At 30.9% G+C, this 13546-nt stretch overlaps 1 protein-coding gene across 1 annotated transcript in view; it reads left to right on the top strand.

Moving 5' to 3' along the window:
* The window catches only part of LOC143249586 (DNA-binding protein RFX2-like), a 114125-nt gene that overhangs the window by 76037 nt on the left and 24542 nt on the right, over positions 1–13546 (top strand). The window contains exons 9-11 of the mRNA XM_076499701.1: positions 515–697; positions 2155–2336; positions 9564–9683. Of these exons, the coding sequence (XP_076355816.1) occupies positions 515–697; positions 2155–2336; positions 9564–9683 (485 nt within the window). The remainder of the gene's footprint in view (positions 1–514; positions 698–2154; positions 2337–9563; positions 9684–13546) is intronic.

The following is a 13546-nucleotide window of genomic DNA, read 5'->3' as shown; positions in this document are numbered from 1 at the left end:
TAAACTTGTGAATTTTAGGTGGGAGTTAGCTCACAGCTAGTGGCATACAAATCTCATAGGTAAACATGTGAGGACTATAGCTATGTGTGAAAGTGAGTACATATTGGAAATATATTTTCAGAGTAGGAAAATCTTAACTTTACTGGTTGTTTTGACTTAAAATTAATACTTCTCCAGTTTTTCAACAAAAAGTTCAGTTGAGTAAAAACAGTTAAAATTATTTAAGTCTGTTTTTAGGAGCCTGCTAATTTCTATCAGAAATTGTAGTTAATAAAGATTAAATATTACACATGTTGTGGTACATTTACATTATTGGGAATGAATGTACTTAACATAACTTGCATAGAAATATGATTATTAGATTTCTTAATTTTGGGAGCTGAGTGAAAAAAATCATTGTATCATCTTACCCAATCGATAGATAAGTATTATAGTTTCAAATATAGTTTTACAGAAAAACAATGAAGTTTATAATCTTTAAACTTTCTGAAACAAAAAAACTTCCTTTTTTCAGGAGGATTGTCAAAAGATTACAGAGGTCATGCCCTCCTTTTCTAATGATCAGTGTGTGATCCAGACTCTGCACAGTTCCCCTGACAATAATCAGCTGCAGCTACAATCCCAACAACCTCAGTCTCAACCTCTGTCAACCCACCATTCTCAGCAACAAAGTGTGCGTGACATGGATATTATTCATGTAGGTAATTTTGAGGAGTCCTGGCCCTGCACCTACAGAACATGGTTAAGAAAAAACAAATGCAAAAGTGATAATAGTCTGAGAGAGAACTAACTCTGCTAGTATCACATGAAGTTTGAGGATTTGTTATGATAATTTGGTTTGTTTTCATTTCAGTTATCTGGATCGGATGCTGATCATTTTGCAAGTGTGCATGATCTTTTTTACTGCATGGTATTATGAGCACAATATAAAGTATGCATTTGTTTGTAGCAGATCTTCTTTTTTGGCAAGTATACATTTACCACCATAGAGATTTAATTCACGTAAATATATTTAATATATATTTAACCTTCTCCAGTTTTTGAGTTATTTCTGTTTTTGGTTTAACAGTGTGTATTGTTTGCACTGCATTTTAATTGTCTTATGATTGAAATAGATTTTTATCTTAAACTTTTCATACTATTTATGTCATTTTATCAGATTTATCTTGCATGGTTTGACCTTTTTCTTCATTTTAGTGATGTCCACTGACATCTTTGGTCCTCAGATTTCATTTTTTTCTGGGTTTTTAAAGTATTTGCTCATTATTATTATTTTTTTTTACCTTGTGGAGGATTTACAAACAAAATAGAATTACCATCAAGTTTTGAAAGATAAAAGTTGGGGAAAGCTTTGATTAATTGTCTTACACTTTTCATGTACATCTTTACATACTTTTTTCTAATTAGTAAGCATTTCATTATTCTAACACAAAAGTTTACTTAGTTTACTGTGTAGTTTGAAAAGCCCTTTACTTTTTTTCTATTTATAATAAAGATGTTATTTGGTTGCTAAAACTGACTCTTCATGTTAATTTCAGTTTATGTTCTTGAAAATTATTTTTCTTGGGACAATGAACAATTTGCTGGCTGATTAGGTATAGTTTACTTCAATGTTATGCTTATTAACTCATAAATAAAACTAACAGGAAACTTGTCAACCATATACATTTTATATTTTGTAAACTTTGAAAAGACTTGTATGTAGATTCACACTTTGAATATTTTCTTTTACAACTTGTTCTTTAAAACTGTTAAAGCATTTGTGTATTATTATTTCCTAGAGTCTATAGTGTCATATAACTCTGTATTACTTGTGTATTACTGCAACATCATTAACCTGATGTTTTATTTATAATTATGGTTTTCATGGAGCTTTCAAAAAATGTGTTAAAACTTGTCTGTTAGAATTTGAACTGCTTTGAAAGTAAAGTATGTTTTTAAATATCAAAGAAATAGTATTTCACTTTTATAACTGCACTAAAAAGTTCAAAAGCTGAGAATACAAAATAGTGAATAACCAGTTACTTAAATGTTAAAAGTGACATGTTTAAACAAATTTTCTAAAGTAGTGGAGAATGTTTTAACAATTAAGTATCATTTTCTCAAGTAAAAACTAAAATATGAAATCTAACCATTGTATTCCCATTTTAACAGGTTCAGTGGTTAATAGATAATTATGAAACAGCAGAAGGTGTGAGCCTACCTAGAAGCACACTTTATAACCACTACCTACAACATTGTAGTGTACACAAGCTAGAGCCTGTTAATGCTGCATCCTTTGGAAAGCTGATAAGATCTGTGTTCCTAGGATTACGAACAAGACGATTAGGGACAAGGTATGAAACATGAAGAGAGGAAACTGTAAACATTTGTCAGAATTAACACCACCACTGGTACTAAAAAAAGTTGTTGAAGCTCATATCAAACCATGTAGTGGCATTAAAGCCAATCTTAGTTAAGTATTTTGCATCTAGATAAATGATTGGATAATCTCCCAAATCATTATTGATTGTCTTTTCTTCACTTTGCTTCCGTGTCATGCTGTAATAGTCTTTCTCATAGCTCAAGAGAGAGATGTATTTACAAAGGAAAATCTTCCATAGATATCTATGTGTACTGTAGGGTCTCTCCCTACACACGTCAGTGCTTGAGGTCTCCACTTTTGCCAGTTATGTCAAGTTGTTATTTCTTTACCTAGTGCTGCTTTCTTACTAGATAAAACTTTGGTTGTTTTACATCTTAATTGTTTGACTTCCACCCTCAAAGTTTTAATTATATTTTTCTTCTTTAACAAATGTGTCTTGAAGGTTTCACTTTCATGTTTTTTTTTTTTCTGTTTATCATAAATTAATTTTTCTGTGATTTTAGTTTTGCTCACTTCTTTTTGTTACACCCTTTATTTTTTCTCAACGTGACCTAGCTTGTCTTTACCTTCATAGCTAATAATTATTGTTCAGTGATTGGGTTTTTCTGGTAAAGTATAACACTTGGCCAGTTTTGTCATATAATTATTTATTGCATTTGTAAAAAATCAACTATTCAATGATAAAAATAACCATTTAAAGTATTGTGAGTCATAACTTGTAACTTTCTTTCTATGTATCAGTCATTAATTTAATATTTTGAATAACTTTTACTGACTCGTATTTAAAGTCAAGAAGCTGTGTTTGACTATTTCTAAATGACAGTTGACATTCTGTCAATGTGATATTTAAGCCAAGCACTTTAAAGTTGTATTTGTCTGGAGTTCAGTATAAATCGTAATCTGTACCATTCTAGGTGAATGTCTCTCTCAGTCGAAAAGTAGATATGCTAGATTGTCCCAGTAAAAAAAAGGAAAACAATGCATACATACAAGCAGCAAGCCATATCTAAAGCTTTGGCAATTACTGCTCTTGTATTTTAGTATTAAAGGCAGATTATTCAGCTTTAATGTATGTGTTGATAATGTGTTCCAATATTGCGCATGCTATTATTGTAGTACATTAATGGCTTAATTTAATGTTTACTTTGCATTCTACTATATTGTCTTTTTTGATATTCCCTTCTTAAATTTGAAAACATTTAGGTAATATCTTGGTGACTAAAAGAAAACAAAGGTTGAATCTTATTGTTTTAGGTTTGCTTATATTGGGATAGATCTCAGGCTAGATTAGTATCAACAGTAAACCCCTATTGAGATTTTGTCTATGATCTATAGACCCAAACATAAAATTAGTAAACCAGACCTCATTGCTTGTAAGCCCCTGTGATGAGCTATAATTTGTGTAGTAAATCCCATGTTCATGCTCTTTCCTCTTTTGATCCCTCAGTTTCTTTCTCTTATCATTAACTTTTGACTCTTTCTGTTTGATAACATTGGGCTGCTTTGGCAGCTATGTTTTTCCTCTTGTTTTATAGATTCCTGTATTTTTTAATTCCCTTGTCTTCATGAATTATTTTGTTCTGTCCATTTCTACTATTTTACCTTTGTTCATTTTCTGCTACTGACATAGTGATTTGTTACAGTATTCTTATACTACTGATAAATACAGGGCTCCTACCTTAGTCTTGGGCAGACCAGAAAAATGATAGAACTTGCAAGATAATCACTCAGTATTCTTTGGGTTAAACTCTTCATCTGAAATGTCTTTAGAGACCTTTTAAAAACATGGTGATATGTTTTACCTAATCAGGTATGATACTTTCTATGCAATATGCAAAGACTTTTTTGGGGGGAACATAATTCAGTCTTAAGTTGACTTTTTCAATTGTGTCCCTCCCATCCTTTTTTTACCGTTCTTTCATCATCTGTGTTTTGTCTTCATGTAGTGGCTCATGCAGACTTCATGTATGATATCATTATAGACAGTATTTTTTTTTTCTTTTCCTTTATTTGCAAACCTAGTTCTTGTTGGTTACATTTTGTTATTAAAGTTTAGTAGCCCATCTCTAACTGGAAGTTAGAATTGAGGTTATCTTAAGTCACTTAATACTTTGCTGTTATAGTTTCTAGCCTGTGTAAGATTAAAAACAATGGTGAATGTACATTGTGCAAAGTAATTAACTCTTTTGCCCCAGGCAGGTTACAGTGTACATCATGACATTTTGGAGAATTATTTTAAGAATTTTATTAAATAACTATACTACTACTTATGCCAATAAAATTGGCATGAAAACATAGTTTATGATTGAATTTTAATATTACATATGTTTTAATTTCTTAATTTAAATATATATATAAAGATTGATATCAATTTTTGTGTTACAAATAACACGTGCTTTTATCTAATTGCTCAGTTTACATTTTGTTATGCCTGTCATACAATGTGTACAGTAGCAAATGAATTACAAACTCAAATTTGAGATATGGACAAGCTAAATATAAAAAAGAACCTTCTACCTCTATGATTTGCTAAGATGTCAGTAGTTTTAGCAAATCTACTATATTGGTTTATCCCACTACTACATTCTTTTGAGACCTCTTGTCTAGTCCCACCTACTACAAATTAGTGTTTTTACAACCAATAGAAAGAGCAGTTTCCTTTTGTGTAATTCTTATAGTCATTTGTAAATATAATCAAGGAGAAAGTAATAATTTTTCCAAAACTGTTCAAGTGGGATGAATAAGTCATTGCTCTGAATAGGAATGGGATATTTTGCAACCCACATATAGTTTGAGACCCAGATAAATTATAGGAATTTTATGTGTTCTAATACAGTAATTTGATTAATTTTGTGGTTTTCTAAAATTTGTATTTGAAGTCTACAAAAATTAATCTTTTCATTCTTCACTTGGAAGAATAAATGAGAAGCATGGCAAGGCTTAGTACATTTGACACACAAGCTCAACATTTCGTCACACTCTAAATACTCAAAATGTTTATTTTTGGGGTATTCTTTTATTTATTATTCTGTATTTTAAGAAAAAGAACTAAAATTTAAATGTTTGTGAGAAAATAATAATAATGTTTGTACGTATATACATATGTAGTGTATGGTAGCTGAAATATTGCTATATTTTGTGGCCCAATACAAAGTTATACTTATTGAATGTGTGCTATTCTAATTGTCTAAACTGAAGTGAAATAAAAGTTTTTTATACAGCATTAGGAATTTGACAACTTAAAAGATGTGTTTTTTCATAGCATTTAGAAAGGTAAAATATTTTATATATTTGTTGGGGAAATGAGCAATGTTATTGCTCATAAGGAAGACTAGATGTAGAGGCTTGTGAAACTAAACAAATGTGTTAGGTAGTATTGGAACCTGAGTTCTTACTGGATGATAGATAAGAGTGATGGAAAAAGAGAATAGGATTTTATAGGCATGTGCTCAAATAACATCTATGCTGCTAAATTCCAAACATCCCAAAGGATTACCAGTATTCAAAGAATTGCAATGTTTACTGTATTGACACCAAACCATATAATTAACTTTTTGACAGATTCAAAGTAGAGTCTTATTACTTGGAGAATTCTTGTTGTAAACACTAGTATATATAAACAAGTTGATAAATTCCACCTTCCATTTCACTGATTCTAAGTGCAATGTGATTATTTTGAATTTTTCAAGAAATCATTGTAGGACGTGTATGTGTGTGTGTCTGTATATATGTGTATGTGTATATAATCCAATATGTTAGACATCCTGTTTGTGAAGCAGAGGTTAAGTCGGCTATCTCTTTGTACATGTTTTGTTTATTTCTATGGTATTGTATTATGGTGTTGTTTAAATAGTCTGCTGACACAAGGAAATTTACTGCTTTATGTTTAGCTGGTTCCTACTTTAGGCATTGACAGTAAAATAAACACAGAAAATAAATGTGAAATGTGTAACATTTTAAACTCTCAAGAGAAGTACTTTGAAGTTTCATGATCAGTAATAAAGAGAAAAAGGACAGTGCTGCTCATTTCATTTCTGATTTTACAATTTTTCATTATACCTTGATTATCTTTGTACAGGTTGAAGAATTAAATATATCATTGAGATAAAAGTTAATAACGGGTGAAGTATTGAGTTTTATGTGTATTTAGGAGGTTTTAGAGGTTATACAAATGAAATTTGAGATTTTTGAGACAAAAATATTTTTAATCTTAAAATGAAAACACTTTTGCACTTGAACTAGGGAAAAAAAGATATATTAATGGACAAACCTTGAATAAAAAATTGCTTATTAAAAAAACCTGAATTTTCTTATGCAAAAGACTTGTAATGTTTTCTAAATGTCTGCCAATATTTGTGAATGCACACATACTATATTAAAGGTTATAGTAGGGAAACTATAAGAAGTACAAGTTGATCAGGTTGACAAAACTTATGGGGAAAGTTAAATGATATGCAGAAATTGTCATTATAGCTATGACAAAATGAAACAACTGCTATATAATTATGTAAACCTCCTCAGTTTATTATTATACAAATTTACCATGTGATGACCAGAAACGTTTTCTGAAATACAAATGCTCTTATGGCTTACATTATGTAATGTATGTATGTAATAATTTCACACAACCTTGTCTAATTTATCACTTTGATTTCAATCACAGAGTTTAAAGTGCTTTAGATTGTTCATGAACTAATGCTAGACTACAAATATGTTTGGACATTTTGCTCAAATCGGTGAATAGAATCTGACCAATCATAACTGACTTTTTCAAATTGGGTACAAATGTGCCAACATTTTGTTATTAGAATGTGTAACTATTTTGAAACTAATAGTTAATTGCCCATATACCTGGACTTTGTTGCTACAAAAATCATTTTTTTCTTTGTTTCATCTTGCTAGCTTATACAAGTAGAAAACTACCACCATTTGATTATTGTCAAAAAGTAATTTCTCTTTAACTGAATTAGATGTTTACAGCAACAGCTGTCAGGTGAAAGATGGTTAGAAATGGATTTCTTGAGGTCAACTTGCATGCTAGACACCACCATTGAGGTGTATTGAATTGCATCGTTTTCACAGCAAGTGATAAAACAGCTTGCCTTCAGTAAACTGACAGCATGTGAGACAACATTTTTTTAATGATGCGTTGCAGCCAGGTAACAGGTGTATGTTTATTTGAGGAGAATCTGAAACCAAATTTAATGCTAATTTGTTACAAGTATATGGCAGTTGCAGAAATGTTGGTAGGAATAAAGTTGAATGTAAAATTTGTAAATCCTTGAGAATAGAACTATCAATGTTACATGTTATAGGGGCTTCATATAAGATTCTTTGTGCCATCACAAACTAGTGCAATTAGTCCCATCAGGTTAACACATTCCTTAAAGAAGAATTTATTGGTTATGTGGAATGCTCTGCACCATTACACTGGACTTCAGTATGGGATATTACTGGAAGATTTTTTTATATTACCAAGTGCTTCCAAATACTAAAAGTTCCCTGAAAACAGTTTTTTTCAGAAGAGTGAGCCAAGATACTTCACAACTTTATCAACACTGTTATTAAGCATACAACATGCTTAGCTGTATTTTCTCTTCACATTAGCCAAACACCACTGTAAAGTGAATGTCAGGGACACAAAATGTAAAACTACTTATACCAAATATATATTTACTAGTTGAGACTATGTGACAAATTTTTTGTATTTCAAAACACATTATGAATCCTCAAATGACTGATTTACATAAAAATAAAATTAGAGTTGTATGTGATAATGTTATTTTATAATAGGATTTTATGCTTTGTATGTAAAATATTATAAATTTCAATTATTCTTTAAATGCTTAGTTAATTGTAGGTATTAGATCTTCAATTAGAACCACATATATTTAACTACTGTTACTTTCCCAAATGATTTTGCATGTACTCATACATTGAATGTTTAATGTTTCTCTGACCTTTGTAAATTTTCTGCACAAAAAAAGGAGCAAAATCTCCAGATATCTTTCTTGAAGTCTAATCATAGTTCACGAATGCTTGAAAGAACTTTGAATTCAAAGTGCTGGTATTTCATTACTCAAGATTAGGATAGTGTTAATAAATAAATGCATTATTAATACCCATTGGGTGTACTAAGTACCCTACAGTCTTTTTCTCTGGTAGCATTGTGTGGTTATTCATTGTTATTCCCTCAAAAGTCTATCTTATGAATGGGACCTATTCTTGTTGGTGTATATTGCCTTAGCATAGAGCTTCACTATCATCATCCACAACATTTTACTTTAAGTTTTTATTGTTAGGTGGTATTTTCCTCGTACATACAACTTTATTACAAAGGTTTGGCTGGTGTACCCATTCAATAGGTTTTGAATTTTTGTACTAAGTTTTTTTTATTTACAGTTGAATCTCCTGAAAAGTTAATGCTGTTTTTTTCCTTCTTGAGATGGATAGTGCCTTTATTCTTTGAAACCCTCTCTTCATCTGTTCTTTGTGGAGTTGCTAACTAGCTTTCAATAAGGTGTTTCAAATACATATTTTTGAAATTAAAGTAGAATTTGTTTAAGTACATACCTTTTGAAAGACACATCATCCTTCACCCTCATTCTACCTTAGGATGTCTGAAAAGTGTGACTTTGCAGCTAGTGTATATCAAAAAACACATTGTGCTAGTACATATTATAGGGGACAGATCTGCTGATTGGTGGAAGAGTAATTTTTGAAATTTGTTAAGGCTCTGATAATGAATAGTCACAATATGAAACATCATTGCTTTAACATTTAAAAACTGGCTCAAGTCTGTGTATATTCCTTTTGAAAGTTATTTTGCAAACATGGAGCTGTATCATAACTATCTTCTGAACACAGTCCATTATGTTTTTATTCCAGATGTTTTCATCTGTTGTATTGAAGTTATATTTTAATTTTGTGTGAATATGGCTATTTGTATGCTAGCACATGAGCTATATACTAATTGAAACTTCTACCATGGGTTGATTTAGTTTTAAACCTAATGAATGACTGAATAACTAAAGGTTTAGGGTGTTTATGTTCTTAATTAAAATGTTCATATGTTATACCTTCAAAAATGACATGAGAGTTTGTAGTTATTATTCATATAGGCATTATTAATATCAGAATTATTAGTCCTTTATTGTTATTTTGACTTAAAAATAAGTTTGTTTGTTTTGTATCACAGAGGCAATTCTAAGTACCATTATTATGGTATCCGTGTGAAGCCAAACTCTGCATTAAATCAAATGTTGGAAGATTCCAATTCCTCTTCACTAAGACAGCAGTCTGTTAATCCAGCAAAAAGGTGTTTTTTTCTTTTTTATATTAACATAGAAATATAATGTGAGGTTATTTAGAGAGTGAAGTTACTTGGATACTTTTTGAGATTAAATAATTTTACTTTTGGTCAGTATAATATGAATAATTAATTACTGATCAACGAGGATAAAATTATGCTGAATATTTAATCTTATATCACTATTTTGGAAGTAAGATGGATGGTTTAATTTAATGTTATAATTAAATCTTTGTTGAATTGTATAATGATTAAAAGTTGAACTTTAAAATTTAACTTGGAATTTAAGCAAATATTATTATGGAAATATGAATATTCAGTAAAAATGTGCAATATTTGCTTTATAATAAGTTAAACTATGAATATTAGTATCTGTTATGATTATTTAAAGATCCAAAGCAAATAGATATATTTTCATAAACTTCAATCTTATTTAATTGGAGCCATAAACTACGAAATCTAGCTTTTCTTTCCTTACTCACCTATCATATTCTCTTTTATAAATTGCCTGTAGTTATCACTGACATTTAATTTTGTATGACAATAGAAAGCCAAGGTTTTAATGGATCAAGTATCATAATATGTTGTTTTCTGTACAGGGAATTGTCTTTTTTTATTTCATTTCAAATTTTTTTCCCATGGGAAACACATTGATGAGCTTAATTAAATTTTTAATGGTTCTTGAAAAACTGGAATGTTTAGTAGACATTTACTGTTTTCTGTATGTTATTATTTTTGTTCTTTGGTGTGTTATTTAATCAAATAAATTTAGTGAAGTAGTGCTGTTAGTATATAAAAAAAAGTTAGGTTTAGTTTCATCAGTAATTGTGTGTAGTGGAAATATTAGTTACACATGATTCAAAGGGCAATGAAAAAATAAAATTTAAGTATAAACATATTTGCACTGTTACAAGTTTAAAACTATTTTTCATAAACAAATGTAAAATTTTACTGAAAATATTTGAAATTTATTTAGTTGAGTTTAGAGATTACACAAATGAAATTTACAGTTTTTTATATGAATAATAGTATTTTTAATCTTAACATGAAAATCACTTTGTACTCAAAGTAGTCAATACTATAACTCCACATATTCATGGAATTCTGATTATTTTGTCTACAAATGACACTTAATGATTACTGAAAGCTTACAAAACTTTTTAAAAATACACAAAACATATTAAAAGTTTTAGTACAGAAACTGTAATGTTAAACTTGTTAATTTTTAGGATGTATTTACCAAACCCTCAGCAAGAGAGTTGAAATACAATACTATTTCTACCTCATGGCTTTTTGTGGAGCTCTTTTGTGATCCATGGCTTATCAAGATTCTTGTATACTTAACTACATTCTTAAAATCTAAAGGCCTTCTAGTGACAAGCAACATTAAACTCAGATTTAACTTTTGTAGAAATTTTAAGTCACAAACCAATATAATAAGTAATATGAAGTAAATAAATAAATGTTTGTTTTATTTAGATTTAAATTATAAAATTAACAATAATCTGATTCAATATTTATCATCCCAATGAAAATAAATTTATCTTTCCTCTTTTCACAGTATTTTCTACTTTCATTCATTGCTATCCCCTGTTTATGAACTTTTTTTTTACACATGACACAAGCCCTCACCTCTGTTGGAATCAAGTGTTTCCAAAGTGTATCTGATAAATCATCATGAGTCACCTCTCTACAGTAGGAGCATGGTACACTTGTGATGCTTGTGTGCACCTCTGTGCACTTCTGTTGAACTGTTATTTCTCACATGACAGCATTTGTATTTGGATGTGCTCCTTTTTTTTATTGCTGCAGGTTTCTCCTTTCCCTGTTTCCATCCCTCCTCCCTAAGATCTTGACTTACCAGTATCTGTCAGAAGCAGTTTTGGTATTGCTCTTGTAGCAGACATTTGAACCTGTTCCCCATACTTCAAAAGGTTTTTATCTTCACCATATTTGTTATTCTTAAGAAAACTGGGGATTGGCAGATTGTAAATGATACATCCCAGTTTACTGTGGAATCTTTTCTTACCCTGATATGGACATTTAATGATGAGTTATGGATGACATCAGTATATATTTCAAACGTTTCCTTACATATGGTGATATCACCCCAATCTTGTCCTTATTTTCAATCTGTCCACCTCAGAGTGGTTTAACAATTTTGAGCCCTTCCCTTTGGACTTGTCTTGGCACCTTACATATTTTGTCAATTTTTTGCAGCTTTTGTATGGCATCTCCATGACTGTGATTTCATTATTACATGGATGACTGACTTATTCTGACACTTTCTGAAGAAGAATCAACTAATCTTACCTAAGAGCTATTTTCTGTGGTAGCTCAGGTGGGCTGATTGGTCAAATTGGAGAATTCTTTCTTCTGACCCATTTCATATCTTGTCAATTTTTTGTTTTTTTTCAATACAGATACTAATGGAGCACTACTTCCTCCTTTATGTTGAATTCAATGGAGTTCTTGGGGATGTGGTCTTCCATGACATCACTGTTCCCTTTTGGTCATGTACGTATGATATCCCATCAGTGGGTTCTTCATGAACAACGGAATCTTGATTGGGATCGTATTTCTACCTCCAATCACTTTTTTCCTTGCATGTGAGACAATCTGTATTGGTAGCTAGAATAAGCCCATATGTTGGCTTGTGTGCCATTTTCTTCCCTGTGTCCAGGTCTACATCTTTTCATGGATGCATCCCCTTGTGTATGAAGAGTATTGGTCAATCACTGGGGAACTTCAGTCTGTTGATCTTCAAATAAAGCAGTTTGTATATTGCTGTTCTCAAACTTCTATCTGTATGTTGGGCTTTATGTCAGTTCCTTTTTCTCACTCGACATTGTCTGTGTATAATTCCTTTGGACGTTTCTATGGTGGTTGCAGATTGTTCAGAGATCTATGTTTTTAGATGTTGGATCAATTATTTTGGACCCTTGCAGATCACATTCTTCTTATTGCACGTCAGGTGTAGGGTGATTTCAATCTTGTTGCAAATCCCCACTACTATCATTGAGCAATATTTCTTGTTCAGTCCACTCCTTATCTAGACAACCTGATTGCTGCTTCTTGTCCAACTCAGCTTTGAGATTACAAAAAATTATTCTTCCATTCCTTATCTACTTTTCTTCTTCAACAACCTTGACAACATATCCTACACCTCAACCTTCATCTAATCTTTGGCAAGACAGATTTCACACAGAGTTCCTTCCTTGTTAACTTTGTTCATCTTCCATGGAGGTGTACCTATGCAAGAGGAATGTATTTTATAGTTGGTCTATTACCAGGGGATTTCCTGCTGCTAAGCCTATAGTGGCTTGTGTGGTGGAAATTTCTCACCTGGCTTTTCAACCTTAGGTCTTCAATATCCTCTTTTTCTGAATATTGGATGGCCTTTATCCATTAACTTTATATGTTCCAATATTTTAAGGTTTTTAATTTCCCTGTTCATACCATACTCATATATTTTTCTAGATATGCCTTCATCCCTTGTTTCATACCATTCTAGTCCAACATCCCCTTGACTTACTTCCATTTGAACCATTTTTTTGTGTTCAATGTTTCATCTTTCTTGTATACCATACTTTTTTTTTAATGTATGGATGTTAAAGATTGTATTTTTTGTTTACAATTGACATTTTGCATAAGCTTTATCACCCTACCTGTCTTGTTCTTTCTTTGGAACATTCCTTTCTCCTGGAGATCTTGATAGCCTGGAAAAGCTGTTCCTCCTTTATTCTATTTCCTTTATTGTATTTCCAGTCTTTACCTTCATCTGGTTCCAAATAGACTTTTGTGTCTGATCAGGGTTCTTTATTTTTATATAGCTTATATTACTTCCTTCTGGGGTACATGTTCATGACTCT

Source organism: Tachypleus tridentatus, chromosome 4, assembly GCF_004210375.1.
Source record: "Tachypleus tridentatus isolate NWPU-2018 chromosome 4, ASM421037v1, whole genome shotgun sequence".
Classification (NCBI taxonomy): domain Eukaryota; kingdom Metazoa; phylum Arthropoda; class Merostomata; order Xiphosura; family Limulidae; genus Tachypleus; species Tachypleus tridentatus.
This window is presented reverse-complemented; position numbering and strand designations above follow the sequence as displayed.